This window comes from Triticum aestivum, chromosome 2B (genome assembly GCF_018294505.1).
Source record: "Triticum aestivum cultivar Chinese Spring chromosome 2B, IWGSC CS RefSeq v2.1, whole genome shotgun sequence".
NCBI classification, from domain to species: domain Eukaryota; kingdom Viridiplantae; phylum Streptophyta; class Magnoliopsida; order Poales; family Poaceae; genus Triticum; species Triticum aestivum.
Genome location: NC_057798.1, coordinates 810,501,085 through 810,519,802, shown reverse-complemented (window position 1 = coordinate 810,519,802; position 18,718 = coordinate 810,501,085). Strand labels below are relative to the sequence as shown.

Sequence of the window (18,718 nt, the reverse complement as noted above, 5' to 3'; positions counted from 1 at the left end):
TTCTCAATACAAAGACCCCCCTAGTCCTTAGGTCGGCAGATGATATCCCATCTTGCCAGGCGATACTTCTTTTTAGCCTCATCTGACTGCCAGGGTGCTTGAACTATGGTTTGTTCCAAATAATATTGGAATCAGGCCCTGAGGTCCTTTGGAAATAATAAAATTGTTCTGTTTTTCAGGGTGTTTTGGTCCAAGTAGGCGGAATAGTAGCGTGTTTACTTGGTCGCAGCTGACAATTCCATCATAATCATGTTTTCAAGAGTGAAGACAATCACACGTAGCACCAATATCGTCTTATATCATGTAATATTGGTTATGGTGGCTAGTCCTGTCTTACAAAGAAAAGGGAGGGTCACAATCAAAATTAGTGCTTTATATTTTTTGCATAGTCGGTGAGTGATCTGAATTTGTTCAGTGTGTAGTATATCGATTAATATTACTTTATCAATTACCTTCTAAGTAATTGGGGATTTGGGTCTAGCTAGTAGGCTCATACTACATATATGATGAGTTTGCTCTTGTTTCTAGGTTAATTACGTGCTGACTGCAAATGGAATGCAGATCTTGTTCTACGCGAAGTGACCTAGAGGAGTTGTTAGTTGATGATACCATGCAGCCCAGGGACCTACCATTAGCACTTTTGGCAGACATCACAGGTGATTTCTCTGATGAGCAGGAGATTGGAAGAGGCGGATTTTCAGTGGTTTACGAGGTATACATTCCAATCTTAATCACACTTGATTTGAAAACTCAAACCGATGCTAACATGTATGAGAAATAGGGAAAACTTGGTGATAGGAAGGTCGATATGAAGAAGCTCACCGAGAGGTTGAATGCCTGATGCGGGTAAAGCACAAGAATGTAGTAAGATTTCTGGGATATTGTGCTGACAGACAAGGAAGTATGGAAAGGTACAACGGAAAACTTCTCATGGAAGATGTCCACCAAAGATTGCTTTGCTTCGAGTATATACCTAAAGGGAGTCTTGATAAGTATATCATTGGTATGACCATGTGGCCTCTAACTTTTCTCTTTGTTTTCTTCATTCATATCCTACAAGTTGCATAATGTGTCATGTAATACATCCAGTATTGAAAAGCTAAGACATCAAGTATCTCAAATCTTAAAACTGGTTTTTCGTCTCCATTTATAGATGCCTATCTTGAGTGGGGAACATGCTACAGAATAATCAAACAGAATTGTCAGGGTCTACAGTACCTTCATGAGAATAATATTGTTCACTTGGATCTGAAACCCGCCAATATACTGCTTGATGATAACATGGCATCAAAAATTACTGATTTTGGCCTGTCGAGATGCTTCGACGAAGATCAAAGCCGGAATATTACCAAAACTATAGCAGGAACATTGTAAGCTAGCTAACTCTTCTTAGAAGCTCAGACTTTGGTGTTATGTGATTTAAATTGCACTCTCTTCATCCATTAATCAATCACATCTTTTATACAAGTGATACTTGGCACCAGAACTTCGCAAAGGGGCTAAAATTGCACACAATGCTGACTTTTGTAGTCTTGGTATTATTATCAAAGAAATGCTGACTGGACAGAAAGGGTATCAAGCTATTGCGGATGTAAGAAAAATATGTGCCATTGTTACAAAGATAAAAGCTCAATTTCTTTTTTATCTAGGCAGGATCGACTTTAAATTAATTTTCATGCCTCTACTTCGCATATTGTCACTAGATTTTAGGTTGAGATGTTGCAGAATATCAATTCTGGAAGCGCACCTAGTAATGGAAAGCACAATTTAGATGTAAAAGAATCGACATGGCAGATTGCCTTCTAGAGAATTTTTGTTGTAAGTTTGATGCTTGGAGATGTATTTGTCAGTATATACTATATATATTATTTCCTATATAGAAAGATGTTAGTGATGCAATCCATTGGCCACAACTCATCTAATCAATAGGGAAGATTGCTTTTTAGAGATTTTTTGTTGTTAGTTTGATGCTTCATTCCTGAAAGTGCAATTTACATGCTAATAGATCTGACTTGAACCTACTGGGAGACAATCTACTTTTCAGAACATTTCTTGTTAGTTTGATATTTGATGCTTGGATGTATTTGTCGGTACACTAGATATTATTTTCTATATAAAAATATGCTAGCAATTCATTGACCATAACTCATGGCCGCAATTTTTTTAAGTACTTAAAAGTTGGAGTGATAGGTTGGAGAGATGACAACAAGACACACTATGCGAACAGATACGGGTATGCTACGAGATAGCTTTAGAGTGCAGAGACTTCAATCCAAATAAGAGACCAGCTAGTGCACGAGATATAATTGACAGGCTTCACGAAATGGAAACTATCCAGGTACGTTTAAAACTTGAGAGTTTATGTATTTCTCCCTTCAATTCCGAGTTGCTACCGATACATCTTGGATCCTTGCACTTGAACCATTTGAGTTGCTAGAGTATGTGCTTAGGTGTTTGAGGAACAGGGACAGGAGTGGACGTTAGTTGCTTTAGTCGAACATCCTTGTTTGGACACTGAAACATTTTCCTCCATACTACCCTGGTTCATAATTCAGAATTTAATGTGAATCAAACATTTTAAGTTTGACTTTCAATATAGAAATAGTTACCAACACATATAATACCAATTGTTTTCTAAACGGAGGCAAAAGCTTTGTCTCATCTCATTACTTAAGAAGAAGTATGACATAGTTTTAAAGTTTACAGGACCAGCCATGTCAGAGAAAAAACTATGATCACTCTCCCGGAATTAAGTTCCCCAACAGTCTAGCCCCGACGGTAACCCAAGTCTTCACCTCATCCTTAATCCTCGCGACCACCCTAGAAGGAAGTGATGCTTTGGAGCGGAAGACCCCACCATATGAGCATCTGCAGAGAGTTGTTGGCCTTCCTTGAGTTCCTTTGCATGCCATCATTTGAGGTCCACCATTGCTTGATAGTCTTGAGATTGCTCTAGCCTGGAGTCGCCGATTGTATTCCTGACCAGTCGAAGACCATGTCCCAAACTCTATGAGTGTAAGTACATTTAAACATGAGATGGGCAGTAGATTCCGGTTCCCTTTTGCAGAGTTGGCAAAGATCGCAGTTTGACCATCCTCTGCAAAGCAATCTGTCTGCCGTCCATATTCTATCTTGAAGAATGAGCAAAGAAAATAACTTGATCTTGGGCAGATCTTCCAAACTAACCATGGCATGTCCGACTTAATCAGTCCAGCAAAATGCATCTTGTAAGCGGTGACGGTCGAGTAGCACACATCAGCGGTGAACTTCCACCGGATGTCATCCCTCCATTCCGGTGATGGTTGGATCTCTTGACATTTGCACGAGAGGTCGAAGAATTGTTGGATGAGGGCAACAGAGAGGCCATCGTGCTTGTTAATGTGCCTAACCCATTCATTATTCAGCAAAGGACCTGGAGAGACAGTAGTTGGTGCGTTCGGAAAGGGTGAAGATGCTCGGGGCGATGTCCTTTGGCTTTAGGCCCTGTAGCCAAGGGGAATGCCAGAAGCTTGCTTTCTTGCCATCCCCAATCGCAATTGTTGTCGCTGCATAGAATAGCTCTTTGTCTTCATCATCACACGGTATTTCAAAGCCCACCCAAGCCCTCTGTTGGTCGACCCAAGAAAACCAGAGCTGCCGCAGCCTAAGAGCATGCGTGAACTTGTCAATATCAAGGATTACCATACCTCCGAGATTTGTAGGCCGGCAAACCGTTTTCCAGTTCACTCTGCATTTGCCTTCCGACACCTGATCAGCTCCCGCCCAAAGGAAGGCTCGTTGAATCTTAGTGATATTTTTTTTGTTCCTGTAGGCACATCAAGCGCGGTGATGTGGTAGATCACAAGAGATGTCAAGACCGATTTGACCAGCGTTGTCCGGCCAGCCGAGCTGATGTTGTTCCCTTGCCAAGGTGGAAGTTTGGACGCCAATTTGTCCACTAGGAACTGATAATCTGCCTTCTTCAGGCTGTGCATAGAAAGCGGAAGACCCAAATAAGGCATTGGAAATCCAATCCTGGTGGCTGGGAAGCTCTGAAGAATATCGTCTAAGTCCAAATTGGCACAACGGATTGGGGCGACGATGATTTTATGAGGATTGGCCACCAAACCCATGACCTCCCAAAATTAGCCAGAATCTTTGTTATCTGTTGAATATTTTCTTTGATGGGAGCGACAAAGATGGCTGTGTCATCCGCATAAAGAGAGGTTCGCATGCATGTAGCACGACCTCTTAACCGGTGTAGGAGGCCCTGCTCAGTAGCTTTGGCAAGAAGTTGTTGTAGGGGGTCAATGGCCAGGACGAATAACAATGGAGAGAGCGGGTCACCCTGACGTAGGCCCTTCCTAGCCTAATTGGGTCTCCAGGTATGTCATTTAGTAGTACTCGCGACGAAGACGAGGCCCAAAGGGCCGCAATCCAATCTCTGAATTTAGGAGGGAAGCCCCGGCATTGCAATAAATCCAGCAAGTAGTCCCAACGGATCGAATCAAAAGCTTTCTTGATATCTAGGTGGAGCAAAAGAGTCGGAGTCTTGGCTCGGTGAAGGCGTCTCACAAAGCTACGGACAAAAATGAAGTTGTCATGGATGCTTATGGTCTTGATGAATGCACTTTGGGCCATGCAAACAAGACCATTCATGAATGGTGCCAGTCGCATGGCCAAAGTCTGGGTAATGATCTTTGCGAAGGCATGGATCAGAATGATGGGATGAAAATCTGAAATATCCTCCGCCCCTTCTGTTTTTGGTAGCAACACAATGTTTGCCGAATTTAACCAGTGGGGGTTGGCGGTGTGCAGATTTGAAAATGAGTTGATAGCATGCATCATATCAACATTAATTATCTCCCAACACGATTTGAAGAAAGCGCCTGTGAACCCATCTGGACCGGGTGCCTTATCCCTAGGTAGTTGTGAAATGGCAGCCAGAACCTTCTCCCCGGTAAAATTATCTCCTAGACTGGACAGATCCGTGTGCCCAAAGTGCAAAGCTTGCCAGTTAAAATCCCGAGACCGCCTCGTGCCCCTCTTCAGAATTGTCTTGAAGTGTTCCTGAGAAGATAACACCAAATTAATATGACTAGATCTGTTATCATATAGATTTTCACAATATTTAATTAATTTTGTATGAACAACATGCCCTCTTCATTTGAAAATACATGACGTTTTTAGATTTTGCATAGTGTCCAATGTACATCTTTGAACTTTGCTTTTGAGATGAATATGCAATTGTAAACTTATGAAAATTGTATATATACAAAATTACTTTTCATGACAAATCTAGTGGTCAAAGTGACAAACTTTGGTGCCGCGCCTCCTACCAAGTCATGGATTTTTCAATTGTGCGAGTAGTTTTAAATAGAATTCACTTTGAACAACATGTCAATATCCTAAGGTGCTTATATTTTGAATTAGAGGGCCTTGCTTATTTTTCAGCAAAAATAAAATAAATAATGCTAAGCCAAAATTTGTAATTGAATGTATGTACTTTGTATTCCTTTAGTGCCGAAGAGTTCTTCAGGCCAACAGTACTAAAAAGTTTCATTGTCACATTTCAAACAAGATTTTGGAATTACTCCTTCTAGGTATATATTAGTATTCCTTTCATCAATTTGTCTGGTTTATTTTTCTGAATATTTAGCTAGAATATTAAATTGCAAATCTTGATCTCAAATATAACGAAGGGTTTTTGGTTGTTAATTAATTTAGCTACTTGCATGAATATCTAAAACTAATATGTTTTGCGTTGAGCAAGGAAGTACTAAAGTTTTGACTTCTCTTCTGTAGTTTTTCTTTATTTAAGAAAGTTGAGCCTCCTTTTGTTTTTTCTACAAATATGATAATATGCCACAAACCACAAGATAATAAACTCAGTCATGAACTCTTGATTATATTTTTCCAGATGGGTTAGACATGTCTATGACTCGGACTTAATTTTATGGGATTGTCTGTTGATTAGTCGCATGAAAATATTTATCATGTTCTGTCAGTTTTAAATGGGTCTATTACCTAGGCTAACTAAAATATGGATTTTAAGAGAAAGTACTGAATCAACGGTACTATTTTGGCGATAACATGCAAATAGGCGCTCGTCGGAGTAACACAAGCCATACATGAATACACCCATGGAGATCGATTGACGAAATGCGACCTTTTTCACCTCATTTTCAATCTCATCATGGTTTATGAATGGGTCGTAAATACTAACTCTATTGATATGGTTCGTTACTAGTTTTATGTTGAAATTTATTTATGTTAAGAAATAGATATGAATTTTTTTTTCAACAATTAGTGTAACACTAGTAGAAATAAAAAAGAAGAACAACATTACACGGATATTGCAAACAAAGTGCACATCAAACTAATATGGAAAATGTTAGAAAAGTAGCTATAAAGATGGAAAAAAATAGTAGCCTAGTTTGAAGATCTTTTTTTACTTTTGTTTCTCAGCTTAGTATATATTTATATATAAAAATTTACAATCGTCCGATCTGAGTAAAGGAAAATTATTTACCCACCTTTGCCATCACACATCCTACGAGGGGTTATTTTCCTTAGCGATCTATTTTGTGTGGGCCCATGTTATTGAAGACCCAAAGTTAATGCTGACATGAAAAACCCACATATGTCATTATAAGAGAACATTTCACCTTTTATTGATCGCAACTATGCCTACGGTGATGCCTTTCCAAAAAAAACAACAACAACAGTGAAGCCATTGGATGGCATGGCGATCTAATCCGAACTTCCAGCCTAGGGTTCGGGTTGTATCCAAAATTTCGGACGGAAAGGTGATCTAATGCAAACTTCCAGGCTAGGGTTCGGGTTTTGTCCAGAATTCGCCATCAAGATCTGTCCGCCGTCACCTGGTGAGATGTTTGTGCCAAACTCATCTTCACTCAAGGGATTCTGTGGCTACCCTCTAGACTTATTTCCTGTATGGAAACTAACGGCCGCTAAGAGTAGATGATGTTACAGCCTACAGGCAGCTGAGATGCTCATATGCGGTTGCTGGTATATCCTAGGAGATGATGCAGGTTTGATTAGTGGACCCCTTAATTCATACATCTACTTTGTAATATTGTGGACCCCTTAATAGTAATTTTTGTGTGTGGCGATTGTTTGAAAATGAGATGACAAATACTTCTGTGGAATTTTTTATTCAGGAGAAAGCCAAAAGGATGAGCGGTCTTTGAAGATTACTGGCCATGCCAAGTTTGATAAGTGCTCTCTATCCTAATCTAATTATTTGGTCATATTAGTTCATTGTAAGTCTGCAGATCAGATAAATGATTTTCACAATTACCTTTTTTGGATCGTTCCATTTTTCAGTAGTATGTCACCTGGTATTTATTTTCAGTGCCTCACCTTCTGATGATGTATTGGGTCCATAGCCAATATTTAGAATCCTCGTGTACAAAGCTAGCCACCGAACTTGATGTGCCAATTGTCAATTGGATCGATCTACTACTTACAGCTAGCAATGTGATACTCCAGCTTTGGTTCCACTTAGTCTAGGTGTAAATTTTCCGTGTGTTTCATAATTAATATCTTGATATAATGAGCATTCTCTCCCCACCTATAGGAACATTGTGTGCGGCAATTTTTCGAAAATGAGATGGCAAATACTTCTGTGGAAATTTTACTCAGGAGGAAGCTGAAAGAATGAGAGGTGTTTGAAGTTTATTGCCCATGCCAAGGTAGATATATGTGCTCTCTATCCTAATCCAATTATTTGGTCATATTAGTTCATTGTAAGTATGCAAATCGGATAGATGATTTTCACAAATACCTTTTTTGGATCGTTCCTTCCTTTGGAAGTATGTCACTTGATATTTATTTTCAATTCCTTACCTCCCAATGATGTATTGATTCTATAGCCAATATTGAAAATCCTCATGCACAAAGCTAGCCATCAAGCTTCATGTCTCAATTGGATCAATCTACTACATACAACTAGCAATGTGATACTCGCGTTCAGATTTAGTTGCACCCATGCCCATGTCGAGTGAGTAGTCCAAGCATCGGCAAATGGCCTCAGTCATTTCACCCGAGATAGAGGATCAAGCGACCCATCCAGAGATAAAACAGGCGAACAAGAGGTGATGTTCATCTTGATGGTGAGTAATAGTTTCATACCTACTTTTAGAAATCCTACTGGTAGCTATGTTCTCACCTTCTTCGCAATCCTTTGCCACTGCACGAGCAGAAATAACAGCAAGAGGAAAAACTGCGGTTGCTGATCACATAGTACTAAAGCAGACAATTTTGGTTTGATGAGGTGCAGCTGTCAGAGAAGGCCGATGACAGTGCACCTCGACAGGCGAGTACATAGTATATGTGACCCCTTTTTGCAAAGGAATATCTTGGGGAGCACGGATGATGTTGAGCCTCAACAATCAAGTACATATAGTTAAGTTAAACTTCTTGCATGGAAATCCACATGATACTGATCTCCTACACGCAACTGATCTCTCCTCAAAATTTGCATACGGTGAGCAAAGGAAGAGCCCCCCCCCCCCCCACCCCCACAGCAACCTGGAGTGTGATAAAAAATCAATTTATACCAATTATGCAATTTAGTATCTGCCAATGTACCTATAAGTTAAATTATTTTGCTTCTCAAGCATGTAGTTATGACAAAACATATATTTTGTAATTTTTAGATGTTATATCGGAAGACACCAAACTATCAGTAGTAAATTTTCTCACATGATTTTTTTTGTCTTCTCTATAATTTCACTTGTATGTATAATCTAACTGTAAAGTTTCCTATTGGGTCTAGACGTCTACTAGTGATGCCCTTCACAAATTTCTAATTCTTGGGAGCACAGTAGAGTCCAGAATTTGGAACTATCTATGAACATCTTTGTCACTCAACGTGAACATATTTATCACGATATACTTGGCCCCCTCCACGAAGTTCACTAATACAGTATTGATGACGACATTTATGGATGTTTATTATTAAAAAGTTCAAATGAATTAAAGAAAATTATTACTTTGCAGGAAAAGAATGCCTTTTGTTTTAGTCAGAGAAATATATTCTAAGAAGGCCAAGTGCTTATCTACCATTACCTCCGTCCCAAAATTCTTGTGTTTGATTTGTCTAGATACGAATGTATCTAACACTAAAACGTGACTAGATACATCTGTATCTAGACAAATCTAGGACAAGAAATTTAGAACGGAGGGCGTAAAAGATAACACTCATTTTATAACCATTATTCCTATGACTAAGTATATTATTGAATACTCCTGTATATTTCATATAGCAATAAAAATTATATAGCCTACTAAAATAAAATAATCATTCAGTATTGTTAACATAACATTGTTTGTCTATATGATCACAACATCATGTAATACGTACTAAAGCACAATAAAAGAAAAATTGGTATGCTAGTAATTGTCACAAAAAAGCGATCCAATGTCATCATTTGTGAAAGAAATTTCTAAAAGAAATTAAAATTTGTAAAAGAAATTATTAAACCATTAATCTTGCGAATCCTCTATGAACTAATTGAAGGATCAAAACCTGTCCTTCATATTTGATATTTAATAACTAAACTCACTGTTTCATATGATCATCATAAATATATCCAAAGGAACAAAAGCATAGTCACTACCATATATAATCATGATTGCACCCGAGCGGATTAGCTGACAAATGAATAATTTCTAAGCATCTACCAACTGATACATCTTCATAATTATACATAAAATGATTTTTCTATGAATATCGATACAATAAATAAAAAATATGAGCATTTCTCAAGAATTATTAATATGATTATAATCTATGATTTTTAAGATGACAATGAGAAAACCCAATCCATGTTATCAATAAATTATATTCCTAGAGTGAGATCTATATGTTCCCAACGAGATGTTGCTTGCGCCAAACAATATATTATCATGATTAATCACTACAAGATTCTAGCACGCGCATCGAGCGAGCTACTTTACTAGTTTATAATAACAAGACTAACACACGCATGACTCTGCCCCTGCCGGTGTCAGGTAGCGGAGGTTGCCTCTTCTACCTCAGGGGTGATACCGACAGGATCCAAGGGGAAGAGCAACACCCGCTTCGTTCCAGCCCCTAGTGGAGGCGTGCATCCGTTGACGGGCCAAGCGGTAGTCATGCCGTGCCGCGATGGCCCTGCTGCAGCGGGTCCTGCGGCGTACGGGCTGGTGGAGGGGAAGCTGCCCCTGCCTGCAAAGTTTGACGTGACCTTCGAGAAGGCATGGCTCTCGGAGGCGCACTCCGTTTCCCAGGAGGGGCTCACAAACGCCACACGCTTCAACGTGTACTACTCCCCCGAGATCATGTACCTCAAGGTCGTCGTCATCTCGGCGCAGGACCTTATTCCAAGCGAGAATGCCCGGCCTTTCGCCAAGATACAGATGGGCAGCCAGATCGAGCAAACATTGCCGTGGCAGCAGCCGGGGTCGACGAACCCGACATGGAATAAGTTCATGTTAGTTGTCAGCGAGCCGTTGGAGGACCCACTGGTGGTGACAGTAAAGCACGGTTATGCTCAAAGTGATGAGCTAGGCCGCGTGATCATCCCCGTGGCGTCTCCCTACGTGCCCCGCAACGACCTAGCCAAGTCGGTGCCACCCAAGTGGTTCAGCCTGTCGCGCAGGGTGACGGTGGACAAGGAGGCTGCGGACATGACCATGGAGAGCAAGAACGTCATCCAAGACGAACGTAGGCAAGATCCAACTGCTGCTGAGCCTTGAGCCGGAGTACCACGTGTTGACCTGACCGTCTCTTGCTTAGCACACAACCACACACAACGGCGCACCTCTGTTCTGCTTTGTTAGTTAGCGGGCCAGAAAGGAAACTTAAGTTTCTTTTGACACTATTCATTAGCAATTATGTTTCTGTTGCAAACAAGATACATTAAACCAACCCTCTCTCCCCGCTGCTGGAGGACCAAATCTGGTTCATGCAGCGCCGGCTCCGGGACAAGGCAGCACAGATGGTGGCGAAGCGGCTGGAGCGGGCCCAGCCGCCGCTGCGGAGGGAGGTGGTGGAGTACATTCTCGACGTCAACTTGGACACCATGTTCAGCCTGCGCCGGAGCAAGGCCAACTTCTACCGCATCACCTCGCTCTTCTCCGGCGTGGTCGCCTGCGGCATGTGGTTCGACGGCATCTGCAAGTGGAAAAACCCGCTCACCATGATACTGGTGCACGTCCTGTTCCTCATCCTGGTGTGCTACCCGGAGCTGATCCTGTCCACCGTGTTTGTCTGCATGATCATGATCGCGGTGTGGAAATACCCGTGGCGGCTGCAGAAACCACCGCACATTATCACGGACTCAGAGCTCGCGCACCTGGACGAGCTGAACGAGGAATTAGACAGCTTGTTTTTTTTTTCGAAAAGGGGGAATACCCCGGCCTCTGCATCTGGACGATGCATACGGCCACTTTATTGATTATTAACACAAGACCTTACAAAGTCGTACAACAGTAAGACCAAAGCCACCATCTTCGCAACTTCTGTCGCTACTCCTATCTAACTGATGAAGGGCGCTGATGGTCTGGGCCTAATACCAAACAGACCTCGCAGCCAAACCTAACATCTTAGACCGGAGGTCCCAACCAGGACTCCTTCCGGGTATTGGCACCCACCAGTCCGGCGTGCTCGTCAACCAGGCCCCCTGCCGGGTATGAGGCCGCCGCAGCCACGTACCATCAATCCATCTTCAGAGCTGAACTGTTGCATGAACCGTGCCAGGCCTCACTGCCATCGACGCCACCACGACGCCAGACAGCGCCACCAACCTGCACTCGTCCATCATCACACGCCCACCGGCGAGACCCCCGCTGCTCCATGCCGCTGAGACCCGCCGTTGTCAACGTGCCAGATGCCACGCCGCTCCTCCTCTTGTCCCCTCCAGCCAACACTTGCTCCAAAACGATGCCCCCAGGAGAAAGAACGACATCGAAACGCTGGGGAGGCGACGGCGGCGGCGGCCGATCGATCTCCCGAGGCGCACGCACGGAGCGCGCCGCGGGAGACGGGAGAGGCGAGCGCTGGTAGCCGCCGCACATAAATACGATGCCCTGGTGGTACCCGGTTCAGGCGCACCCCCTCGACGAGCTAGATGAGGACACGTTTCCGACCTCCAGGTGGCCTGACGTCGTGCAGGTGAGGTATGATCGGCTGAGGAGGATCGCCGGTAGGGTACAGACAGTGGCTGGCGACCTGGCTACCCAGGGAGAGCGCGCGCAGTCCCTGCTCCGCTGGCGCGACCCCAGGGTGACTCCCGTCTTCATGCGGAGCGACTAACAGTCAGTCGTCTGAAATTAGTTTTGGTCAGTCAATTTTTCTTAGGCCAGAGAAAAAACATTTTGTTAAAGCCCCAAACTCATGTGTACAACAGCAGCTCGCAAAGCATTCGGCCAAACCTGCCTGGGCCTAATGCGATCGGCACCAAAGGTTGTACGTACGTTCATGGGCTATTTACTACAGTCCCTTCCTATGACAGTACAAAAAGTCAACATGGTCACTGAATTTTAGTCTATTGAAAGTTTTGATCTCATGATAGATTACTCCTTTTGGATCAGAACAAAGTCGGGCCATGGACAGAAGGCCAAGCACCAGGTTTTTACCGTCCTATACTATTATACTAAAATACAAACAAAAACAAAAAGGCTTTCTATGGAGGAATAAATTAGAAGCAATGGTAATACTCTTTAAGAAGAAAATAAAATGAAAACTAAAATAAAAAATGATGATAGAAATTGCAGATAATTTACAAATAAAATGTGTGTTTAATAATATGCAATAAAAAGCATATAGTAGTGTCGTTTTGCAAGAATTTTTTTATAAAAAGGAATGAATTAAGAACATTGGTATTATCCTTCAAGAAGAAGAAAATGAAATAAAAACTCAAACAAAATCAAAATAAAGTTTTCTAAGGAATAATGAATTAGTGGCATTAGTATTACCCTTTAAAAGGAAAGAAAGTGAAGATAAAATAGATACGCACAAAATTTGCACATAGTTTACGAATGAATTGCGATCTTTTATAATATGCAAGAATAAACATAGAATAGTGGAACTTTCAAAAAAAAAAAGGTTCCTAAGAGAGAATGACTTGGTGGCATCGGTATTACTCTTAAAGAAGGCCAATGAAATAAAAACTTAAACAAATCAAAATAATGAAGTTTTCCAAGGGAGAATGAATTAGTGGCACATGTATCACCCTTTGAGAAGGCTAGAAATGAAACAAAAACTAAAATTAAATCAAAATATGAAAGCTTTCTAAGGGAGAATGGACTAGTCGCATTGGGATTACCCTTTAAGAAGAAAATGAAACACACTAAAACAAATAATGAACAAACTTGCACACAACATACATACATATTGCTCTTTTTATGACATGCAAAAATAAGCTTATAAGAGAGGATTTTTCACAAATAGAAAGTTTCATAAGAACGAATGAATTATTGGAGTTAAATAATAACCATATAATGAGAAAATTCACACATTTTACACCAAAATTGCGCTTTTTATAATACGGAAGAATAACCATATAACAGTGCAACGATATTGCTATTACCGTTAAAGAAAGAAATTTAACAAAATTAAAAGTAAAATGAAAACAAACAAATTTTTTTAGGGAAGAATAAAACCCTTTAAGAAGAAAGAAAATAAAAAAGAAAAAAATAATATAACGAAAGTTTCTAGGGAAGATTGAAACACTTTAAGAAGAAAGAAAATAAATAAACAGAAACAAATATTTTCTAGGGAAGAATGAAACCCTTTAAGAAGAAAGAAAATAAAAAACAAAAACGAAAACAAAATAATGAATTTTTTCTATGGAAGAATGTAACCCTTTAAGAAAAAAAATACAAAAACTAAAAAAAAAGTTTTCTATGTAAGAATGAAACCCTTGAAGAAGAAAGAAAATATAAAAGCTGAAACTGAAACAAAATAATGAAGTTTTCTTGGGGAAAATGAAGCCCTTTAATAAGAAAGATAAATTAAAAATAACTTGCACACAAGTATGCCCTGAAATTGCACTTTTGTAATATACAAGAAATAAGCATATACAGTGCAATTTTTACTCTCCACTATAATTTACGCACATGGTGCATCATACTTGCGTGTATACTTAATAAACATAATAAAACAAAAAAGTTTTATAAGAGAGAATAAATTAGTGACATTGGTATTACTCCGAAGAAGAAAGAAAATTAAAAAACTTGCACAGAACATTATAATAAAAATTGCACTTTTTATAATATGCAGCGAAGACACATATAATAATGCAACTTTAGCAATCTAGTATAATTTACACACATATCGTATAGTACTTTCGTGCATACATACACATAACAATGGAAAAATGTATTTAATTAGCAAAAAAATTAGCATAAAACAATTAGCATTGGTACTACCCTTAAAGAATAAATAAAATAAGAAAACAAAATTTTCCACACAATTAGCACAAAAATGCACTTCTAATAATATGAAGAGTAAATATATAAGAGTGAAGTTTCCGTACTCTAATGTAATTTGTACATGCAGTACTTGCATGTATACATTTACACACACTCAACATTTGAAAAATACACGTAAAGAAAAAAAATAAAACTCAACTGAAAAATAAAAATATACTCCCTCCGTTCTAAAATAGATGACCTAACTTTGTACTAAAGTTAGTCCAAAGTTGAGTCATCTATTTTGAAATGGATGGGGCCCAAGAAGGAAATTGACTGACCCAAAATAGGGGTCAGTTGAATCCAAACAGCCTAGTACCACCAGCAATACAAGACAGAAAGAAAACTGCACCAATCTTAAAGCACAATCCAAGGGGCAGAAAATCGACTGAGCACAAAGCTAATATTCAGCTGACTGAAATCTAGCTAAAGTGGTCTTCATGACCCTCTTCTTGGCGGTGGCCATCGTACTGTACCTAACGCCGTTCCATGCGGTGGCCATGGTGATGGGGCTGTACCTCCTCCGGCCCCCGTGGTTGCGGGGCAGGAGCAACCTGCTCTTCAACTTGTACAATCGCCTGCCCTCCAATGACGACATGATGCTATAAGGCTGATGCATGCAGGAATTGTTCTTTTTCTTATTTTCGTTTTGGTTGACTATGTTACCTTCTTTATCTATGTACCAGCAAAAAGACCCGTGTGTTGCAACGGGAGAAACAAATCTTGACACGCCCTAGGCGACGATTTTCCCACTTTGTTTGCCATCATTGTTAATGATGGTTATGTTGTTGATGTATTCACAACTAACGTGATTAACTTCAAGGCGATCAACTTGGTCATCACACTATGACACTGCTTTCGCACATCCTCATTGCAACAACTTGTATTTCATGTACTTGTAATGATGGTGGTCGCCACCCCAATCCCATCTACACCTGGTGCATGCACCATGCAACACACATGCCCTCTAGTCCAAGACCCATCCATTTTGTTACTTCTCCTGGCTAGTGATGACCTGTTTATGCAGATACTCGTAATTACACGTAATGATGGTGGGCATCACCACATCTTATCTGCCTCTGTAGCATGAGCTATCATCAAAACATTTATATAACAATTATTACAGTGTTCCTTTCACTGCATTTTATTTACTCCCTACTTCCATCTATATAGGGCCTCATGCGTTTTTCAAGATCGCCTTGACTATTGATAAGATTAATAATACATGAGATGTATAATGTGAAAATTATAGAATGGAAAGCTACTTTCACGTACGAATTTGACGGTATGCTTTGTGTAACTTGCATGTCATATATTATTGCTCTAACACTTGTCAAAGTTAGCTTCAAAAAACGCATTAGGCCATATATAGATGGAAGGAGGGAGTAGGTGCTTCACTGCATTTAATTTTTCGCTAATTTATTGCACGCCCGAGCTGCAGCCCAAGGATAAGGTGTGCCAGCCTGTGGGCCTAAGCCTAGGCGCGAGTTCGGGCCAGTTATCAAGCACGAAAAAGTTACTGCAGCTCAGGTGGAGGCGTGCAGGCCTGCGGGTATAGGCCTAGACGCCAATTCCAGCCAGTCAGTGTGCCCAAAATATACGGATGACTTCGACCGTGCCATTGTGGTTCCCCGAATTAGTACCACCTCACGTATATGTTATAAATTCAAATTGAAAGCGTAAATTCCTGGGAAGAAGCATATTACGATGGTGAACCCGCAGACTCAATCTGTGCTTTCTTAGGGTCGCGGTATTTACGTTTTATGTTCATTTTACACTATATTTTTACATTTTATGTACATTTTACACTATATTTTTACATTTGTAATTTATGTAACATAAAATATTTTTTACGTTATTTATATATTTTCTTACGTTCTCTTTTTACGTCTAAAATAAGATAAAATTTACGGAACATAAAATTACGGTGCATTGATGTTAAAATATAGGGGGGGGGGTTTGAAGAATAACAATTCCTCACCCAGGATGATGAATAGCACGAGAGAGAGAGAGAGAGAGAGAGAGAGAGAGAGAGAGAGAAAGAGAGAGAGAGAGAGAGAGAGGTAGATATAAATATAGATATATATGACTTTTCTGGATTGCATAGAATATTACTCCTTCCGTTCAGATTTGTAAGACTTGTTTCTACTGTTATTTCATTGTCTCGAATATAAGACTTTGATTGTAATTTTAGTGGGCACTTTAGTGCATATTTCGATGAAACAGGTAGGAGCACCGCCGATTCATTAATGGTGAACTTTTGTCGATTTCACATTATCATAATTTTTTTATTTTTCCATTCAATTTCTTCTCATGTCAAGAGAATTTTTTCATCTTTTTCTATGTTTTTTCAGTTCAAGAGCTGTTTCACAAGGGTACAATCAATATTCTTTTAAAAATGATTTTAGTTTTTCTGTTTGTTGTGCAACCATTTCTAGAAGTATTCTATCATTCATTGGAAATATTGTTCTATATGATGATGAACTGAAATGTTCATGCAATTTGAGCAAAGTGATTTTCAATATATTGGACACCTTCCATGGATAGTTGCTTATGACTGTCAACAGAGTGTTCCTTGGTCCGTAAAAGCATGCTTAACCAAACCTTCTCCGATACTCATGTGAATATATATATTCTAATTCGCAAAACAAATAAAAATACATGAACATTTTCTAGTCAAGAGTGGAAATATTTTTCAAAAAATATATCTATATGAATCATTATTTTTGTTATAACTACCATAATAATAGTTGTTTCCACTTATTTATGTATACATACATCTTCCATTAAGATCCAACACTGGCCATGACAAGAAGCACATTTTTGAAAAGGGGCACTTTATTACTTTATCCGATTTGACCACTACACCTGTCCTCTGCATAACTAAGATACACACAGGCAAACAAGGTCCTCTCACACATACAAAAAATGAAAATGACGAAATACAACGAGACATGTAGAGTATGTATAACACCTAAAGCGGATATGGGCTAATCCTAAGATCATGCTGCCACCCATATTGGGTAAAAGTATCCCTTGCCGTAGCCTCCAATTGTGTACACACCTTCGTACTTGATTCGCCATGTGTCGTAGAGAGGACCATAAATGAAGAGTCCTGATACATTTGTAGATAACCTGCATCAGTCAAATACTAATTCAGATAATGATATGCATTGCAATATCCCGGTTCTTATGTCTAGTCTAAAGAATAGCTTATAAAACGAGAAAACCCATCCTATCAAGATGGAGAGTGATACATGGTACCAGGTATGTACCCTGTTTTTTCATTGGACTATGTTCGATAATCCATAATTCGGAATGGTGCCACAATTGTTATTTGATTAATGGGTGTAAGTAAATTCATGTTAAATCAGTTCTCTATGCGCTTCCCACTTGTGATATGGGGATTTTGTAATTTCTTGTGAGGCTTTGTGATGATTTCACACAAGTGATTCGAACCTTTTGGTGGCGAGATGAAAAAAACACATGGAAGTTCATTGACCGGCATGGGATAAGAATGGCAAACCAAAAGGGCACTGATGGATTATTTTTCGAGATCTTAGATTGCACTGAGGACCATGTTAAAACAGCTCTTTTGGTTTAGAAGAACACCGCACTTTTATTTCAAACAATAAGGTTTAAAGGGATAGAAAGGTGATCTGGACGATCATTAAGCCACACATGGTGGCCAATGCTAAGTGTAGTGGCCTATCTTGCTAATATGTGTGCCACACCATTGCTTGTGCAATGCTCTTGGACAAACTCGCAACTCTGTTGCTTTGTCATTCTGTCATTGATTTACTTTAGGATCATACAGTATTCGCCCGCGTGCTCTTTAGCTCATTAATGAGTCTCTAACAGTTGGATGCTATCCGTGCTTTGGTGACGACCAAATCCTCCATAATTAAGGGGAAGTGCATATCTACATGCATACGCTAACAGAGTAGCAGGCTCCGTAATGCCCTAGAAGATAATCGCTGGCGCTCCCAAGAAGCCACCTCTAGCTATTTGGTAGAATACACCGACCGCCTCCAGTGTGAGAAGATTTCTCGACCAACTTACGGCAAGTGAAACAATTTTTCATCGACTCCTCTAGGGACTTTTTAGTCACTGGAAACAAACAAAGAGGGACTTTTTAGGGACTAGGGATTTTTTAGTCGGGACTAGAAAAAGTCCTAGGACTTATGAACCTAACAGGGCCTTAGTCTGGTGCGAAGGGGCTTCTTAATTAGAGCGCACCCGTCGCATGCAGAGT

The 18,718-nt window shown here is 40.0% G+C and overlaps 1 protein-coding gene and 1 pseudogene across 1 annotated transcript; both read left to right on the top strand.

The window, feature by feature from the left end:
* The first annotated feature begins 550 nt into the window (after positions 1–550).
* LOC123042987 (cysteine-rich receptor-like protein kinase 36) lies at positions 551–10,771 on the top strand (annotated as a pseudogene).
* A 184-nt stretch (positions 10,772–10,955) lies between these two features.
* Positions 10,956–15,071, top strand: LOC123039765 (FT-interacting protein 4-like). The gene is made up of 3 exons (XM_044462782.1): positions 10,956–11,350; positions 12,094–12,282; positions 14,897–15,071. The coding sequence occupies exons 1-3, from the start codon at positions 10,956–10,958 to the stop codon at positions 15,069–15,071; spliced, it is 759 nt and encodes a 252-aa protein (XP_044318717.1).
* The last annotated feature ends 3,647 nt before the right edge of the window (positions 15,072–18,718 follow it).